This window comes from Rhodamnia argentea, chromosome 2, assembly GCF_020921035.1.
Source record: "Rhodamnia argentea isolate NSW1041297 chromosome 2, ASM2092103v1, whole genome shotgun sequence".
NCBI classification, from domain to species: Eukaryota; Viridiplantae; Streptophyta; class Magnoliopsida; order Myrtales; family Myrtaceae; genus Rhodamnia; species Rhodamnia argentea.
This window is the reverse complement of record NC_063151.1, coordinates 34,823,602-34,843,987: the sequence shown is the minus strand read 5'-3', so window position 1 is coordinate 34,843,987 and position 20,386 is coordinate 34,823,602. Positions and strand designations below refer to the sequence as shown.

The 20,386-nt window shown below is 40.5% G+C and overlaps 3 protein-coding genes across 3 annotated transcripts; 1 reads left to right on the top strand and 2 right to left on the bottom strand.

The window, feature by feature from the left end:
• On the top strand, nt 1-483 carry LOC115737627 (leucine-rich repeat extensin-like protein 1). The gene has a single exon (XM_030669835.2). The coding sequence runs from the start codon at nt 1-3 to the stop codon at nt 481-483; it is 483 nt and encodes a 160-aa protein (XP_030525695.1).
• Nucleotides 484-1,162: 679 nt separating this feature from the next.
• Nucleotides 1,163-16,653, bottom strand: LOC115740761 (protease Do-like 7). Its single transcript, XM_030674373.2, has 24 exons — nt 16,203-16,653; nt 15,550-15,620; nt 14,086-14,220; nt 11,961-12,019; nt 11,481-11,517; nt 10,979-11,104; nt 10,793-10,882; nt 9,835-9,900; nt 9,683-9,739; nt 9,545-9,610; nt 8,929-9,036; nt 8,606-8,686; nt 7,827-7,876; nt 7,308-7,473; nt 5,951-6,457; nt 5,363-5,545; nt 5,176-5,281; nt 4,487-4,657; nt 4,329-4,408; nt 4,032-4,259; nt 3,518-3,733; nt 3,170-3,327; nt 2,531-2,642; nt 1,163-1,634 (listed from the first exon to the last, which is right to left on the bottom strand). Exons 1-24 carry the CDS (start codon nt 16,501-16,503, stop codon nt 1,470-1,472), a joined length of 3,339 nt encoding a protein of 1,112 aa, XP_030530233.1. The 5' UTR covers nt 16,504-16,653; the 3' UTR covers nt 1,163-1,469.
• Nucleotides 16,654-18,247: 1,594 nt separating this feature from the next.
• On the bottom strand, nt 18,248-19,931 carry LOC115737203 (probable aquaporin NIP-type). The gene is made up of 5 exons (XM_030669217.2): nt 19,769-19,931; nt 19,401-19,622; nt 18,847-19,044; nt 18,655-18,716; nt 18,248-18,579 (listed from the first exon to the last, which is right to left on the bottom strand). Exons 1-5 carry the CDS (start codon nt 19,904-19,906, stop codon nt 18,360-18,362), a joined length of 840 nt encoding a protein of 279 aa, XP_030525077.1. The 5' UTR covers nt 19,907-19,931; the 3' UTR covers nt 18,248-18,359.
• Between the last annotated feature and the right edge of the window lie 455 nt (nt 19,932-20,386).

The following is a 20,386-nucleotide window of genomic DNA, read 5'->3' as shown; positions in this document are numbered from 1 at the left end:
ATGGCCAAGGTCAACAGTCATGGAAGCACTAGGACTGCCTTATACTTCGTGGCGGCGCACTTGAATTTGCAATTCTCGTTGCTGGCGCAACCTGCACTAGCTGAACAGGCTCCGGCATACTCGAATGAGTGTCCTTATCCTTGTCTTCCGCCACCGAGTGCGGCCATGGACTGCCCATCACCGCCTCCTCCGCTGTCACAGCCGTCGTCGACGCCATTGCCGCCGTTTGCCGACCAACCGCCGCCCTTCGTCCTCTATCCGCCTCCGGACTCTGGGTACATACCCTATGCTTTTCCTCCACCTAATTGGTACATGAATTCCATCCCTCCTCCCCCCCCCGACCCAATAATGCCGTACTTCCCGTGGTACTACCAACATCCTCCTTTCCGGTCGCAATCACCGGAAACGATTCATTCACAATCGATGGTCACCATTGCAGTGGTGCTATGCTTTCTCTATATTGTTCTTCTTGTGGCTATGTGATAGATCACTGCGTATGTTCCCTTTTTCGCGTTTTTTGAATTACAGTAAAGGTATAAGGTGTTTTGCCACCAGCTGAGAATTAACGGATCAACCAATTAGTATAGGAGTAGGAAGACGCTGCAGCAGCTTGTCTTCATTTTTGCCATTTGAGGCATGAATTGAGGGATCCATGCTCTTCGGACTTCTTAGTGGAGTGTCCAGATATTTAGAAAACTTTTGACTGGGTAATCGCTCCGGCGCTGCAATGTCAATCATCTCGCACATTCTTACGGACGATAGACAGATCTCCGTGAACATATCCACAGATTTCCATCGTTAAATCAAGACCAGGTCTATGATCCTTGCCATTCTTGGAACGCGTCGAGAGTGTTTGATCGATAGACTAAAATCGTGAAATACAAGTGCGCCTTGGTCCAGTACAGTGTAAGGAGGTACAGAATCGAAGAGCAAAGACCTCTTCTTCTAGTCTGGATCACTGAATTTTCAAGCACCATAAAAAAGTTTCATAACAAACGATTCCCATGCCACATGTCTAGACTATTCAAAGTTCTGTTCTGAAACTGCCTCTTTTCCCGCCTTACAGATACTCAAGCAACATCTAAACCACCTGACCAAAGTCAGTTTCGGCAGTCTATTAATTCCCTGGGATCATCTGCGCCAGCAAACCTATTCTTAAGCGTCAATTCAATGACTTAAGTGTACTTCGCATGTATTAATTTCCTTCCTCTACTCAATGTATTGTGACTTTGGTTTTTGCCAAATTACAAGTACTCCACTTGCATAGCAACTCCATCGACTTCGTACTTAAGACTCCCATGCCCACATGATGCATAGTGGCCCATGATCATGGTGACTGCACTGCATTAGTGAACGCAATTGGGATTGATGATGAATCAAATTTTACATGGTCTAGGTAGGCCGCCTCCATGCATGTGCCGCTTCTTTTCGGCCATTCCTCTCCCACAACTATGTAAGACTGCACAAAATCACACTAATGCTTTGACTATTTGGCGACGCCACACTGCAGTGTCTGGGTGAAACCTCAGCTCCCATGTAGGCCAATAGTGCAAATCTTGCTTCAATGTTAGCACTCGCGGCTTCCCATTTAAGTGTACTGTCCTCACACGAACAAATTCCCCATGCTCCAACTCCTGCAACCAGTAAAATATTATCATGTATATCTATCTCCCCCACTCTGGTAGGAACAATTTACATGCAAAGGCATACTTAAGCAACAATGCCGGGAGGCGATGACAAGAAAGTGAAGATTGACAAATATCTATCAAGGTGATTTACAAAATATTATAACAGCTCAATTGTACACTTTACCTGCTTCATTAGCCAAACACATCCAGGGTTGGGCGAATGCACACGATTTTGGATTTTCATGGTACACAATCAGAATTTAGAAAGCCATAAATAACATTTCAAAACAAATGGCAGTTGCTGCAACTCGTATACATTTTCATGATGACCGCAATTCTCAGTATCCGAGAATGACTGGCAACCAAAACAAATTTTGTAATACTTCTCTTTTCCAATCATCAATTTTATATATACTGGTGGGGGAAAAAAAACACATTGTTCCTGCAATAAAACACATAGTGCGGTAGTACATATGGGAGGTTAAGGAATTGACAGAGGACCTGGACTACTTAAATGCCGGTTAAAATTACACTGAATCACCGCCCACCAGTATATCATGTCTTGGTTGTATTTCAGAAATTGCTATCCTATATGATGTTCAAACTTGACCACCCAAAACTATTATTCTGTCGCATGAAGTGATTCTACCGAAAAACCCTGCGCTCACTGTGTCAATCCAATCATATCTACAGGGTTGACATGCGCCAATACAGCCAAATCAAAGAACAGATCTTACTTCCCAAAATGCTATGGACAAAGCAGTGACCTCAGGGAGAGTAGCATGGAAGATTAATATGATAATGCTGTATTAGTTTTAACTTTTTTCACAAGAAATGAGCACTCTCTCCACTATATGGCAGAATGATACTTGTAACTCTTCCGCAGCACACAGTAGAAGTACCTTTGTCACACTAATAAATGCATCTAAGTCAGGAGTCGGCTTTCCATTAATTTCGACAATCCATTGAAGAGCATATAGACCATATCTATGCACAGGACTTCCGTGACACCACCTGGAAGATAAAAAAAATAGAAAAAGATGAGATTCTTCGCTTATCTATCCTAAGAGAGACTTGTTTGAAGCACCAAATATAGGGCAAAGTGAAACTAAAGCATAAAATCAGGACAAGAACCAGCTAAAAAGAATGCTTCAAAGAGACAATCTTACACATTGAAAAAGGTTAGAAAACATCAAAACAACTAGTAAGTACTGCATAGCAGTTGACTGTACAGCAATAGCTGCTTGGTTCAGCTAAGGAAATAATAGATTAGTTGATGCTAAGGGCCACAAAGCATCTTAGGAATGCAGGAGTACTCAAGGCAGAGCTCGATTTCATTTGAAAATCAATCAAGAATCCTTCTCCCACGGGACGCCAGGCTCGATGTATTCCAAAATTAAGCAGAGCAGAAAAAAGGGGCTGTAACTTCCTCGCGGAATCATCTTAAATACAGAAAAAGCGTGGAGCTGGAAAAGTTTATACTATCACTGTCAATTCAAGACGAGACAGGGTATCGTCTTCAAAGATATTGCAAGACTCACCTAGCAACATACACACCATGCCCTTCTTCAGGAAGGTATCCAAGAGCACGGACTGCCGAGTGTGGTTCTTGAACAATACATCCACACCAATTAATCACGCGTGCTGTACCATTTCCATCCCTAACATCTGTCCCGACAAGAATATCAATTTCCCGCCCCTGAAATGAAAGAAGGATTCAAACATGAAAATCATCTACTTCTCGAGCTCTTTCTTAAAATTATAAGCACAGTTAACCTCAATCTTGAATAAAACAGAACGACCTAGGCATGTAAAGAATGCAAAAAATGACAAGATATTGTATGCTTTCTTTCTTTTTTGCAATCAGAACAAGATATCTAATGGTTCACCTGCCGGAAAATGGTCACGTTAAGCTTCCCATCAGTGTCATCAGAGTTGTCCAATGCTTGGCAACCATTTTCTATGTCGCGGAAGCAAGTAACTGGCTCCTTATTTATGGCCAGGACCATATCGCCTTGTTCCAATATTTTTTCAGCTTTTGAACCAGCCAAACAGCCCTTAACGCGTAGAACTTGTCGCCTAACTGGATCTCTTTTAACAAGAGCCTACAATAATTGCCACTGGTCAGAATCCTCTGCCTACAAATGCCAGGGTAATTGCTGCTTCATAAAATCATATTTAAGCATTTAATTATTCGGATTTATCATGTCTAGACAAACTATGTCATTTTTTATACGTAGACGATTCTGCTGTTTCTGTCAATTCTAGTGCTTTGCTGTTTCTCTCACACAAAAATATATCCTTACTGTTAAAAAAGTCTCACAAGAATGACTGTATATAATGCCCTATTTGTGAGGAAAAAACCCTACTTGCTTTTTGGCCAAAGGGGGAGAAAGGACCTACTTGAACCCATTGGTCGCTCAGTCCGAAACTTCTGGCCTTGGAAAGAAGTGTGGGGTACAGCTCAACCTCCAACATCCTAACAAGCGGCATTGGCCTTTTGGCACCATTTATGAGTAGAGGGGGCCCCTTGGCACCAGATACAATTTTGTTGACGACCTCACTTACACTATAAACTGGAATACCTCTAACAAATTGGTGATCTTCTGAGGAGCTGCAGCCAAATTTCAGCTGCAAATAGAAAAATAAGCATCAGAACATAGAAGGATCACTAATAGAAGCAAAAGAATATTAGCAAACCTGAGTGGAAAAGCTTCCCCATATAGCTTGAACTCTTCCACGCTCATCAGTTAGCACCCCAGAAAAAGTACTGCCAAAATCTGCAATACACCGCATTACAACAGAAGCCAACATTCGGATAACCAAGATCTGCAGTAAGAATGGACTACTATGCAAACCTGTGTCAAGCTCAATAACTTCCATGTTGATTGCTCTATATCTTGGACAATCCGCTGAGCCAATATTAAGAGCAGCACAAGGATTAGTTACAATGGATTTCCTTGATGTTGCTTGAAGACTTCTACTCAGCCCCACAAGATAGACAGAATCACCCCGGCGCAATGTAGGCTCTGCAGAACACAACAAGACCAGCCCCTTAAGTCGCAACAAAGTTACTACAAGAACTGGCAGACAAAAAATCCACGGCTTCACAGACAGAGAGACAGAGACAGCCAGACAAATAGAAGTGATCCAACCAGAACACCCAAAAGAAATTTTCTGCTGTAAATGCAACTTCTAATGGTTGAAAGTATGCACATTCTATCTTGCCACAGCTAAAGTAATTGACTTAGAAGCTACTTTCGGGGAAATGAAACACCAACTTAATGCAATTGACACATGGTCACGTGTTTATGTCAACGCTACTAGCAGTTTTAGACAGAATACAATTAAAATATAAAGAAATAACATTCTATCATATCCCGAACACAATAGACAGATTAGCTACATTCGAAGTGATCCAATTAAAAGAAAAAAGAATACAATCCCTTAGAGTGGTAAACTCAAATGGTCAGAAGAGAAATGCATATTCTCTGAACATCTGGAGCTTCATGTGAACAAGAAGAACTAAACTGAAAATTAAATATACCAGGAAGCAGTTCAGCAGCACGAACAGCTGAAGCGCCAACAGGACCCAAAGCAGAGGGATCATATGCAACAAGAGCGAAATTGTGAACAGGGTGGAGAAAAACCACCTGCAACGAAAGGTAAAGGGTGGCACAAATCAGATTATGAAGGAAGAGAATTCACCATAACTAACATCAACTAATATTTACCTCCCCCGAAATTTCAATTGGAAAGGCAGCAAATGAAAGCATCACATCAGAGACAGATATAGCAACTGTGTTTTTATCAACTGCAACCAATCCCAAGTCTTGAGAATGGTATACAATGACACCAGTCCCAAAGAAGTGTTGAGAATGGACGCCGTCTACCATACATGATGGTGGCACGTGAACCTGCAAGTACAAGTATGATAACATTAAATTTTGAGAGCCATCACAAGCAATGTCTAAACATCTCGCGAAACTGCAAAAATTAAGACTTCCTACTGGAGCCCCTAAGATAGGAGGATAAGACCTCATCCAAATCAGATGTTCAAAGTATGTCTTCATCAAATGGAGATAAATCCACATGAATTTACATATGAAGAAGCACCACCACCAGTGTTGTCACTAATTTAAAACATGATCCTGATACTTTCGAAGGTAGCAGAATAAAACACCACTTGGAAGAAAGGAGACGGTGATATCCCAAAAGCACATTTATGAAGATAGGATTAAATTGTTAAAGGTCGCAGTAGGGTGTCTGATTAATCAATAAACTTGGAAAATACAACAATAAATTTTTTTGTAGTTACTTACCTCAAACATTACTAGAGTAGGCTCTATCACATGTTCAGCATATGAAGCATTCGCTGATGATGCCGGTGGACTTTGATAATCTGTCACAACTGTACTGTCCCCATTCCTGGTATCCTTCAACTCCAGTTCCCTATTATCAAGCAATGAATAGTCGGCAGCTGCCCCATCAGCTGATAAATCTTCTTCCACACGTCTTTTCTTCTTTCCAATATCTGATTCATCTTGAGCATGGGAACCTTCAGAAGAATGTCCATCATTTGTTTCCATGCTAGCAACACCATCAATCAACTCTTGTCTCCTCTCCTGATCAACTTGTTCCATTGTGACCTCAGCAGTACAAGCTGCTTGCTTGGCTAGCACCAGATCACCATCGAGTATAGAAGAATGTGGTAGGGGAGGCGGAGGTTGAAAGGCAGTCCTTATTGACCACAAACCAGTACTATCATCACGACTATATAATTGTGGAGGAGCATACCACTCATGGCGATCAACTGTAACCAGTACAGACTGCAGGCAGTACAAGCACACATAAAACGAGTAAGTCTAAAATATATTTTTTCCCAATTTTAAAGCTGTGTAACTGAACCCATGACACAAAATGAGAACAGGAGAATAAAATCAATAAGATTTTCAACACTGTTCGACATCATCTTCCTTCATAACACTATTTGACTGTATTGATAACACTAGAGTAGAAGCATTATCCCGCACAAAAAAATAGCTCCTCGATCTCTCATTCAGATAGTTTGTATTGCACTAGTTGGCAGTTCTTGAGCATAATCAATGTATTCTGAACCAAACCAGTGGAAAAATTATCAACATTGAATTTAAACTTCAATCAATATCACAGACGCAACCTTCAACTACCGCGACTTTAGTAAGTGAAACTGTATCAATGCAGGCCTCCGATACAAAACTTAAGGCACTCCATTGTTCTGGCCCTACGACAGATCCTAGGAAGTTAGTCTCAATGGCCCTAAATAGCAAGGTGGAGCCTTTGCAGGTAGAAAACAAGTCTTGAGCCTATAAAAGCTCTGTGCAGATCCAAGAAAACAATAACCACTCAACTGATTTTTATGTGATTCCAAAACCAGATAAAGGCCCACTACCAAGTTGGAGCATCAGTAAGCCAATCATCCAGTTTTAAGACTTTGAAATAACTTTCCAGTGAAGAAAAATAGGATATAAGTGCTGGGCATGGTATCTGTTTATAGTCATAACAGAATGATTGAAATCACACAGCCATGTCTCTAGGACAAAGCAGTGTTTCGTATCAAGTAATTGGTCTGATATAAGCGAATGTAATGCTACCACTGTTTCAAGAAACCACAATTAACTAAAAGAACTCAGAATATACCTTCGTACGATGCCGATCCAAGTAACTGATATATTCTAATGGTACACGAGCACCTCTAGAAAGCTTAGATAGAACTGTAATTAGATCATCAAGTACTGAAATCTCTTCACCAGAAAACTTCGTAATAATGGCATGACGAGGAACTCCGGCTCTGAAGAGCATATATCTGGATTGTGTCATGAAGAAAATTAAAGAAACATTATATGCGAACATCAAATGAATTATCACTATTTGTTATTTTCAATCACTTATATGGATGTGGGCAATTTGCATTCCAAGCAGTGAAACAACTCTCAAGACGATTGATGATCTTTCCAATACAGCTGTCCTCAACTAAAAATGTGCACATATATCATAGATATATATTTGTACCAAGCACATGAGTATACGCTCAAAATAAAGTCTTCTAAACGGAGATTAAGACAAGTTGCTTCCACATAAAAGGCATAATTAAAAGGCAACATGCAGATACTAATTACTAAGTGATATACAAATTGAATCTTTAGATGCACTACATACCCTGGTTCTGCAACGTAGACCCGACCACAGCGGAACCGACAATTTCTAGCCTGTGTTAAACAGAGGTCAATAAGTTATCAGTGCTAAACAAATCAGACAAATTAATCGCCTCAAACAAAGCATTAAGCAAATGTGATTCTCTAAGCAAAATACTAAATATCATGCCAGACAAAGTCAACCTGGGTGTTCTCACTAAAGGAAAAGTGAGCTTAAAATGGTTTTCACGACAGATGAGGAACATTTGTTCTTGAGGGAAAAAGACGGGATCATTTAGCAGGCACTCCAGAATGACACACCAAGAACGATGTGGTAAAAGCAACCATTGCAGCAGAGGAATCAGACTACATGCCATGGAAGTACACAAGAACATGGATAACATAACAGATCTGCAGGTACAAGTTATTAAGATGAGTACTTAGTTTATAGAATGGCCAAGTTTCCTAGCTTAACCTTTATTGGAATCCAATTGTTCATCATGGTACCAAAGCTTCATATCAAAGGGTGCAAATCCCAACTTCTTTTACTCTCATACGTCCTCCAATTTTAATTGATGTGATTGTATCGACATGCCATGTTTCACATGTGAGGTTTGGCTCACTCACATGGGAAAGGGAAAAAAACACATGATGCTTGATATACATTTTAACTACATTGCTTGCCTCAGCTTAACTTATGGCTGAAAACCGTTGTTCAACATAGTAAAAAGATTCTATGAGATACATGTGCATTTTTTGCATGAGCCTCGAATTTGACCAAGAGAAAAGGAGAATCTCTCCTACCTGCTGATATGAGAGAGGGTGTATTACTGCACCACTTACTTCTAAGAAGTGGTCAGGGGTTATCGAATGCAGATCCTGAACCTGAAAATTGAATATTCCCAGTGAGAAATAGATGGCAAAACAGTAAAGTCTCATCCCAATGAACTTTAGACAAACAAGCATTAACGCCTAATTTCTTCTTAAAATTCGATTTATCCAGCTGAGTTAAAGCTACAAAAATAAGTCCAAAGGTCAGAAAGTCAAATTTACAGCACAGCATCCAGGTAAACAAAAGCAAAATAGCTATCACATGACCTAAAGAAAGGCTGCAATCACAATCATACCATAAGGTTAACAGTGGCGGGAATGCCACCTCTTTCGATCAGTAGTTCAATCTCATGTTCAACGCCGTCATCAAGTAAAGTTTCCATTTTAAGAAATTGAGTAATCACCTGCACAAAGATTCACAGCAGTCAAGACATTAACATAATAGGCTCGCAACAACTTGACCTCCAGTTATATTTAGTTCACATACTGGAAAAGACTATAACAAAGAGCATTCCCATAAATCAATATGATTCTATTATGTCAAGGTGATAATTAGCACAACGATATTATTTAGTCACATGTTTCACTTATATAATAACTTTCCCAATTCAAAAATAAAACCAATGAACTGAGGATGAAAAATGAACTTTAAAACAACATTTTTGACAAAGTACCGTACCATCTACAACAATTTGTTTCCATCAAGGAACTCTTTTAATTATCGTTATCAGCCAATGTGTGCAACAAACTAAATAAACAGCACTGCCAACCACAAAGGAAAATTGAAGTATCTGACTTGTCCAATAAGCAGATACAAGACGTGGAATTTCACTATTTGAAAAGGTTTTAAAGCAACATCCACGTTTTACTATAGTCCACCAAACCAGTATGCATATCTTAAGTCAAACTTACTTCCCCATTCACCCGGATCAGCACATCGCCAGGTTCCAAATGTTTGTGTGCAGGACCACCAGGTACCTGCAATAGGTCCAATGCTAAGTCCCTCGTATATCAATAGGCACAGTTGAGAACCAACAGAACCTATCTTACCACAGAGTCAACAACTAGCATGCCAGTTTCCCCAGGTGGAGATGCATGGCGAACCATCTAATCATTCAAAGGATAACAAGAAGGAGATATTAATGAAAATTTTCTGAAAAAAGATATAGCAAATGCCTCCAAAAATTAAGAGCCATATATACCTGCTCTGTCTCGCTCCTAAGACCCAATCGACGTATCTCATCAAATCCTTTATGAAGGAAAGTCACCTACATCATATGAATCATACCGATAGCAGAAACTGATCATCCTGAGACTACTTATAGCTCACAGATTAAGAAGGCATATTGCTGTGTAGAAACAAAAACTTTCTCGCTGCCCAACCTGCTGGCTCTAAACAAATTGCCACCAAATTATAGGCTAATGATAGCTGCAGAATTAGCAATACAGAAGGTATAGATAACTACTAAAGTTCATAAAGACTGAGCCAGAAAACTGCCTCCTTCAGACCACGAAGAGTTGTTTGGCCAAATAACTTATCCATCCCTGCTTTCATATGATCATATTTTCATATGACTTTCTTTGTACAGACAGAGATAGCTTGCATTAAGAATACATCTTCTGTCATCCAACGTAACTGTACGACCAAATTATCTTCTCTTCTAGGTTGGTAACTCTGAGATGTTGCATCCATAAGAAATATATGCTTTGTATCATAATTATCACCAAAGATCTTAATCCTTCCTTCATTGGAACATACCAACCCTTGAGGAAGTTAACTTGGGGAATGGTAATGAATCTACTAATGCTAGCACCTTGCTAAAAGAAAGTTCTGAGGTAGAATTAACTGACTTATTGGGTGAAAGCCAAGACTGTTCTGCATGGGTATATCATGGAACATGTTGAGCTCATGTTACGAGTAACATGTGATACTAACCTCGTTCAAAATAAAGAGGAACAAGACTCCCACAGGAAAATCCCATTTGAACGAGTGGATGCAGAAGACTGGTTTTTAAACATGGTTCAACTTGCCGAGAAGAATGAGTCTACATTGGTTTGCTAGTCAAGCTTAAGCTTTATTTAGGGTCCATTGATTTGATATGTGACTGGTGAAGCAAAAACAAAAGCACTGATAGAACTAATATTTGTGTCCTGACTTACCTGAAGTGTTCCCCGCGGAATAGAGACAGCCTCCCATTTATTTCCATGTGAATCTCTTCCCTTCTGAAGAAATTCCAATGCTCTTACCACCTGAGAAGAGCCACAAGCAACAGATTGAAATACTTCACAGGTGCTTAACAGAACTACAAAGGAACTAGTAATAATTGTAAAAGCAGGTGAACTTACTCGTTCTAAAGGTAAAAAGAATGCCGATGCACTTGAAGTCTTGCTCCCAGCATTCAAGGCTACTGCCCTACCTTGCCAATCAATTACGGGGGAGCCACTTGAACCACCTTTTGTTCCGGAAGCAGCCTGAAAATAAGGTGACAAAGAACATGACACTATCTCAGATACCCAAAAAAAAAGAGAATCCACAAACTGCAAACTGAACAACTTCTACAACAGAACCGAGTAAACAGGATAGCCCAACTAGCACGCTTGATGTTCCCTATCCCAATTATAGAAAAGTCACATGCTTGATTGCTCTCACTTATATATATCTGTCATCATGGCTAAAATCAAGCAAAAATTAATTTTACCTAACTATGAAAATCCACATTATGTCAAATTTGTCCTCTAAAATTTATGCCACGGTAGGTTACTTGACCAAGTAAAATCAAAGAATTAACACTCTGGCAACCCAATTTACAGTAAAATAGCTCTTTTACAGACAAAGAAAGTAACCTACTTGGATGTAGAATGTGTTGAAATCATTGTATCCATCCCTGCACCAAATAATCATTGTTATTGACCCTACTGACAAAGTTAACAGTAAGGTAAACCAAAAGGTATGAGAAAGTACCAGTAAATGATAAAAACATGACATCTAATTTTCATGCTTACTAAAGAAAGCTAACCAAATACTAAAGTCAATTTCATGTAGTAATTTGTTCCCCAAATCAGTTTACTTTGACCGCTACATTAAAGAAGGGGAGATGAGTTTTTTTTTTTTTATCAAGTAATCGTGAGCAAGCAATCTCTGAGAGAATTCCAACATAGTTGATCAACTTGTTCTGATGAGAACCTTTAATTAAAGAAGCTCTTTAAGACTCCAACTCCAATGGAGGAAAAACAGATTAAAAATCAGTACATAGCATCATTTAGCACCAAATTGATGCTAGCAAATAGTTAAATAAACCAAAGTAGAATAAACCAAAGTAGAACGCACTTCTTGTAGTGAGGAGCATCTCTATCCAAGCGAGCAAGAGTTCCAGCCAATATAGAAACCTGACAAATAAAAGTGTTATTAGCCGATAGAGCTGATGTAAGACTTATATCATTAAATAGATGAAATAGAATAAGAAGTATATTTCTTTTCCTCGTTGTTGGTCCTATAGGTGAAAGATCAATGCAAGGACCAAAATCAATGTCACTGTTAGTGATAAAGAAAACCAAAGCAGGGTACAAGCAAGCAGCAATCTTGCTGATAGATAATGTCGAAGGCTCTAACATAGCCTAGGAGTGGTGCTTCTAATTGCTTATGAGAAAGAAAGCATAAAAACATCAAAAGATGAGGCTCCTTTAAGTAACTCTGTGAAATTGCATCAGCTGCTGTCACTATAATATTCCCATTTATCAGAAAGGATATAGCTGAGGATGAAACAAGATTTCATGTCTCCACTAAATGCAGCACTTTACCCAGCTAAATTTCGGAGTGTTGTACTTAATACCTAAAAGTGCAAAAGTTACAACTACCCTCAGCCCTTAACTTTTAGTCCAATCAACTTTTCTGCCAATAAGTTAGATGCATGTGAACTTTAGAGATGGGAAATAACTGAAAACTCCTCGATGCATTTGAGGATGGAAAAAAGCATTTGTACAACAACACTAAGATTAGGAAAAAGAGAATAAAAACTGAAGAAGGTCGACAATCACATCCAAATTCCACTGTCGTTGTTCAGAGTGACCATCTCCCTCCCTCCCTCGCTCTCTAACCCCCGACCCCAATTACATCATCCAGTTTTACCACTCTTTGGTCACACCTTGAATGTTAAAATCCAAGTCGAGCCACATCCATCTTGCCTCAATCAGCTGATTGGCTGAGCAAGGAAAAATCATATCACGGCCACCACTTCATGCAATTCACTCTCTAGACAACAATTGCAAACTAGTAAAACTCGTTGATGGCCAAAGTATAACGCTGGCCATGCATGCTGAATACTAGTAGATGACTGTCACTATAATATTCCCATTTGTCAAAAAGGATATAGCTGAAGACGAAAGAAGATTTCATGTCTCCACTAAATGTAGCACTTTACCCAGCTAAATTTTAGGAGTGTTGTACTTAATGGCTAAAAGTGAACAGTTACAACTACTCTCAGCCCTTAACTGTTAGTCCAATCAACTTTTCTGTCAATAAGTGAGAAGCATGTGAGCTTTAGAGATGGATATAACTGAAAACTCCTCGATGTATTTGTGGATGGAAAAAGGCCTTCATACAACAAAACTAAGATTAGGAAAAAGAGAATAAAAACTGAAGAATGTCGACAATCACTTCCAAATTCCACTGTCGTTGTCGAGAGTGACCATCTCCCTCCCTCCCTAGCTCTCTAACCCCCAACCCCAATTACATCATCCAGTTTTACCACTATTTGGTCACAACTTGAATGTCAAAATCCAAGTCAAGCCACATCCATCTTGCCTCAATCAGCCGATTGGCTGAGCAAGGGAAAATCATATCATGGCCATAACTTCATGCAAGTCACTCTCTAGACGACACTTGCAAACCAGTAAAACTCGATGGCCAAAGTCCAACGCTGGCCATGCATGCTGAATAACACTAGACGACTGGTAGTGAGTTTGTTTCTTGTTCCTTTACTATATTCATATGAGTCCTACATGGTGCGTTCCTAAACTGAATAGGAATGCATGTCAACTAAACCGGGTTTTTCTCCCTAAGAGCAAAAGAACAAATCAGAAATGGGCAGTAAAATTAGCCAGATAAGCTCCTCTGGCTTCATCTTCCATCATTCTCCAAACAAAGAATGTGATGTTAGAAAATGAGATTGATTTCCTATGCCATCATGTCCCATCCTATCGTGCCATAAGCAAAAGTAGGGTTAAAAAGCAAGAGATTCCCTCATTCATTTAATAGAGGACAAAATGGTCATCTGCAATAATAATATCTTGTTCCACTTCACCTGTTACTGGGCTAGGAGCTAATGGGTGCCTAAAAGTTCCCCGAAAAACATTACTAACAATCATCCTCTTGCCAGACAAAGAAAGCCAAAAGAAGAGTGTCACATAAAATATATCTGGGGATAAACAAATAACTGCAGTTGCTTGTTACGTACCTTCTCCCCACTGTCATTACCAACAACTCTAATCTCCAATCCAACACATGCAGCCTCAGGAGCAAGTGGAATTTCCTCATAATCTAGGAATTGGACTGCATTAGGATCATAGCGAAAGAAGCCAAAATCATGAACCTATGAGAAATTACAACACATAAGTTTCTATAACATGAAGACGATATCAACAACAAAAGTGGAAATCAAGAGCCACTATTAAAATATGGAATCCACAACTTAAACAGAAAGAGAACAATCGGACAAATACATGGCACTCAGATGGGCAATGAAAAGATCTCCATACTCAGTGATAAGCATCATCCAGCATGACGTGCTACAAAGGAGAACATTATGTGAGATCCCGACCCATTATTAACATCCATGCAGAAAAACGCTGTACATCCATCTGCACTTTGTTATCTCAAATTAATATTAGATGGCATAAATTCCAGAGAGCCTAACTTCATTGGTCCTGGCAGTCCACAAAGACATAATATTTGAACCTGATCCGCTCATTCTATCAGATTATGTGAAACCAAACATATTTCTCAATAAATAAGGAATATGAAAAGACCTAATCCAGCTTTGCATTGATTCACCGCTATAGTGACGACATTTAATTCTAACTCGCTACTGCTAGATTTTTTGCACGTCTCGCTCCAAGCCCTAAGTTCCAGTGAATCATATAGTTGAACTTGACAGACAGTATTTTCCCAATCTATATGAAATGGATCATTTGTTGATAATGCAAGAATCCCTCCATAGCAGCAAAACACATGCATTGAGATTGAGAATGAAAAGGTTTTCATCATGAGAGACATAGAAGTTGCTGACATAAGCTATTCTAAAAAGGTTATGCAGATACGCATCTTTGGGAGGCGATCAGAAATCCAAAAGAGCAGAGGAATTACTCTGCTTATTAAGAGATGTCGAGGAGGAAGTTATCTAGTCCTTTTTAAGGACGAAGAAGCAAATCAGAGTCAACAGGCAAAAATCCTTCTTGCTAGAGGAAAAAAAAATAACAGCAAGTCAGAAAAACATGTGTCACACGTAAAGAAGAAGAGAACCTTTACAAAAGACTTGTTCAGTAAACATCATCCCACACACCTTTTATAGCTTTTTCCTCAAAATAAAGTTGCTTAGTATGTTGTGATGGGCTCGCACACCCAGAATAAGCGACCTTCCAGAACATTCACATTACTTTTCCTTTTGCCACAATCCTACTTCCAATGTGTGCCTCCCTGGCCAATAAGCTACTGGCCTCATATAGCCACTACTAAAAGCTTTTTCCACTTCAAGAACCAATCTTTGTTCGACTAAATTAGCCTTCAACAAGCAAAATCTCTATCTAGTTAACTAGTCTGATATTTGGCCTCATTCTAGACAGTAAAGAGCATCCAGTAACATCCTGCACTGAGTTTTATAGTGCAGAAGACAAGGAGGATACCCCAGGACAGTCAGACTCACCGGATCTCTGTAAACGGGAAACACTGGAATCTCCTCGCGATTGACAAACATAGCCTCTGCAACTACCGGTCCTGTAAAAGTGCATAGCTATCATAATTAAAATTCAACGAGAACGTATGTCATTTCCACAAGAACATAAGTGATTAGCTTCTCTCGGGCATTTAAAGTTAGAACTTGAAAAAGAAGAAAATTGAAAACTAAAACTCTGGGGAGCAGCTGGTGTAATTTCTCTTCCCAGCTCCGGCTTTAAAAAAATTCATAAGGTAGGGGCCAGGAACTCTTCACATTGCCTGATTATGACCAGACAGATAATCATCTAAAAGCTCTCACCACAAATGATTGGGAAGAAGCCACCTTTGAATTGGATAACTGTTGAACTATCAAAATTTCTTCCGCAAACATGCATTTCTTCATTAGATAAATCTAGCAATAACTTAATTATTTTCTTTTCGCAGCAATTAAAAAAAAAAAAACTCCCTTCTCAAGGATACAAAACTCTAGAATCCTCGCTATTCACCACATTTCCATGTGGAAACTAAAACCAACGAATCATCGATCAGCATACTGAGAACCAAATGATAATACTTGCTTCACAGCTAAGACAGAAACACACGTTCTCCCATTCGAGTAAGAATCAAATGTCACCGACTTACCGGGCTTGACGACGTGCCGGTTGGTGAGGATGATCCCGCGCTGCTTGTCGACGACGAAGCCGGTGGCGTAGCTGGCACCCGCCGCCTCCGTGTCGAAGGCGCGGCAGGCCGTGGTCCGCAGCACGACCACGGCGGGGACCACCTTGTTGAGGGCCTTCCGCCAGTCCTCGGCGGTGGCGGCGTTCTCCCTGAAGGGAGCCGCGCCGTCGATCTCCATGCCGAGCTCGCCGTCCTTCGTGGGGGTATCGATCCCCATCGCCGTCGCGGAATCCGAACCCAATCTCTCCAGCGGATCCCCCATCCAAACGCGAACTCTCTCTCTCTCTCTCTCTCTCTCTCAGAGACAGCCGAATCTCGATGTGAATCGACGACTCGGGTTTCGATGCTATCCGATCGGGTCTCTACTTTCTCGGGAAAGTGAGAGAGAAAGTAAAAAGTGAAGGGCAGCCGGGGACCTGGGTTCCTTCCGTACCCTCTCTCTGTCTCGCTCTCTCTCTCTCTCTCTCTCTCTCTCTCTGGGTTTATGAACACAGTGATGAAGATTGCCAAACAAAAATGGGAAAAAAAAAACAAATATTATTGCAGTGACTAAGAAAAAGGGGTTAATTAGCTTTTCCCTTTGGCCTAATTCTCATAATTAATATAATAAAAAATATTTCTTTAGCCTAATTTTTCAATTAATATAATGAAAAAACATGTCGCGATTCGAGCATCGGACGGATTTTCACCGCTCGCGATATTGCTAGCCGCGCAGCGCAACCTTCGCGCTCGTTAATATGACCCCGAGAAAATGCGGAAGAATCGAGAGATGAGGGATCGACATCGCGAGCGAGTAATTAATTATTTTCCAGACCTAATGAACCTGCTAATTACAAAATTATTTAAATGGCGTGTGGTTTTCTGCATGGCATGGGTTAACATCACAGCCTTGTAATTCGGACAAGTGACAACATAATGACCTTAGACCATATATATTATATACATGTATACAATGTGTACGTTGTCGTTATGGGCAGGTAGACGCCATGATGCACGACAGTTTCATTGGATCTGTAGCATTCGGTTTCTTCCCGTCACGATCAATTTTATTCCTAGAAGGGCATCCTCACATGCATTTTCATTCAGATTTCCAGAAAGCTTTTTGTATATTTTTGTATATTGTGAAACTTACTTATATACGTAAATATTAACTGATTGCTCGATGTACATGAAGATCATTTAAACACGTACAAATAGAGAAAATTACTATAAAAAAAATCTTAAATTTATTATATTTGTGTCAATTTAGCCCTAAACCATTTAACTTTATCAATTTAGTCTTATACATTTTAGCAATTTGGTAGTCCATTCAATCTTTTTTTACTTAAAATTATTGACGTGGCTGACCATCCTACGTGGTACCGCCGATGCTTGATGTGGATAGTTTTTTTTTCAATTTTTTTTATATTTCTTTAAATTCTTTAATCTCTTCTTCTTCTTCTTCTTTTACGGTTGACAAGGGCTTGACAACCCTCGCTCTCCTATGGCTGGCGAGGGTGACCCTTGCCTAGCTCTCTCCGGCAATCACTTGAGACAGGCCACGATAAGGAAGAAATAAAAAAAAATAAAAATAATTATGCACATTCGATATGCCACATGAACAGCCAGCACCGACTAGACCACTATGTCGGCGTTATTCGGTCAAAATTGGCCGGAACGACTATATTGGCAAATCCTCAAAAAATTTAGGACCGAATCGACACAATCAAAAGATTTAATACTGAATTGGCACAAGTGCAATATGTCTATGATTTTTCCATACGAATATTTTAATCCATCGACCACGTAAATGTTTTTTTTATATGTTTCGTATGTTAAAAAAAACTTGCCAATTATAAGAATTTATTAGTCCAACTTATTTTTATATCAAGATCAACCATTACGGCCGTAATTTACTAACGCGAATAGGGGACGGAGAATCAGCTTCGGTGCAAGTCATATAAGTAATAATAGCATACAGTCCGAAATAAATTTGGGTCCATACTGAAGAACGACACCTAAAAAGTTCACTTCTCGATTTCCCGTTCAAGAGAAAATGACGAGGCGAATATGAAACTAGCTGAGAAAAGCGGAGGACACGGAACAGGATGATCCCACTCGACATGCAGGCCCTTGGCTTCACGGGTGGCTGTTCATGGAGATGGTCCTCAGGAGGGCGTTGCTCTTGGCGATGTCCCGGAGCGGCTTGTCCGTGAACCGGATCAGATTGTACGCGAACGCCCCGGCTAGGGCTCCGATGATCGGCCCAGTTATGTACAGCCATATACCTTTGTAGGTGTGCTTCACGATGGCTGGTCCAAGGCTCCTTGCCGGGTTCATCGAAGCTCCCGATATTGGCCTGTGAATCAAATCGAGCTTTGTTGATTGCAGGGATATGGGCAAATAGGGTAATGAGATTGGATCAGAGACTCACCCACCAACGAAGACGTTCAGCATTATCGTCATCCCGACCGCGATTCCTCCGAGTTCTCCTCTCTGTCAAAACATCGATAACACGCGTGAATCGATCCATCCCAAAATTACCTTACAAAAAGGGCCAAACCATGCACGATCAGACGGTGCGAAAACGGGGCGCTGAAACGAGCTCGTGATAGAGGAAGCGAACCGCTCTGTTATCCGTCGTTACGCCGGAGATGACGAACATCAAAAGGAAGGAGATGACGATCTCGACCGATAGAGACTGGCCGCAGGATCCGGCCGGTACCGTCCCGAAGAAAGCGTTAGGAGTCACGTCCATGATTCCGGTGAGGGTGGCGCTCGCGAGTATCGATCCCATGAGCTGGGCTACTATGTACAGTGGAACCTATAACAACACCATATTTAATTTCGACCACATAACATCTGTTCTTAACTAGTTATATTCTGGTTAAGATTTGAACACTTCACAAAATCAAAATGTAATATTTTGCCCCGTCTCTCCATGTACAATTAGGTAAGATTTGCTAGAAACCAGATCTATTTCTTATGTTCCTCTTACTAATGTCTCCCCCAAAAAGTAGCCAATGCAACAGAAATATGCCATCTAACAGATGGCTCTTAAGCAAGAGGAGAAGGAGATTAATCTACTAAAAGACCATTCACATTTCCCCTGCCGTTCATGATACTAATGAGCTTTCAATTCAAAATCCATAAACTCGAAATTGAAATATGGCCACTCACCTCCCGAAACGGAAACCGCCGGAACGCGGCGAGAGTGATGGTGACGGCCGGATTGAAGTGTGCGCCGGAGATGTGTCCGACGGTGTAGATCATGACCATGACGATGAGCCCCCACGTGACGCATATTCCCGGGAACGTCACTTGCCCGTATATCTTGTTCACGGCCACGGAGCCGCAGCCGGCGAAGATGACAAAGTACGTACCGATCACCTCCGCTATCAACTTTTTTCACGTGCGTGATCGAATTACACAAGCCATGCAAAAGTCATTGGAAGTGACCACGTCAAGAGAAAATCGGCAAAAGAGAAGGGTTAATCGTTGGTACTGCCACGACTTCTACGAACGCAAAAGTGGATGAATTCGCCAACCTTTTGCGCAGTGGTGACGACAGAAGGCGAGGAGCAAAAGCCTATGAAGCCGCCGGGCGTGCGGGCGGCGGAGGCGGCCACCCCGTCTTCCATGCTCGAAATCTCCGACTCCTCAACCTCGTCGACCCTCGTCGCCATAGCCGGAGATTGGATGTTGAGAAGAGAGATGAGATGAGATGAAATGGGCAGTTTTGCAATGGAAATAGTTGAGAGAGAATATCGTGGATTTAGTGTTGGTCATGGGGTAAGTGGGAGCTTAAAATCAGCTGAGCGAGGTTTATCCGGATAGGTAAATTATTTGATATTTTAGAAACATTATCTACTCGAAATTAATATCTATCTAAATAATATTATATCTGCTTTATCTTTTAAAATATGGTAAAAATACACGGTATTTTTTTTTAGCCCTATATGAATTATAGTTAGTCAAAATTTCAGGTGGGAGAGATCTTGTCGTGTGTTATGCGTAGAATTAGACCAAGTTTCAAAAAAATAAATGGATACTGAAGAAGTGATGTAGCAAGCCAAAAACATCATATTGAGGACAAGGGCATGTGGTCGAAGTAGGTCGAGGTTTGAGTAACTAATTGATTACGAGGTCAAACAAAGATCGTTTGC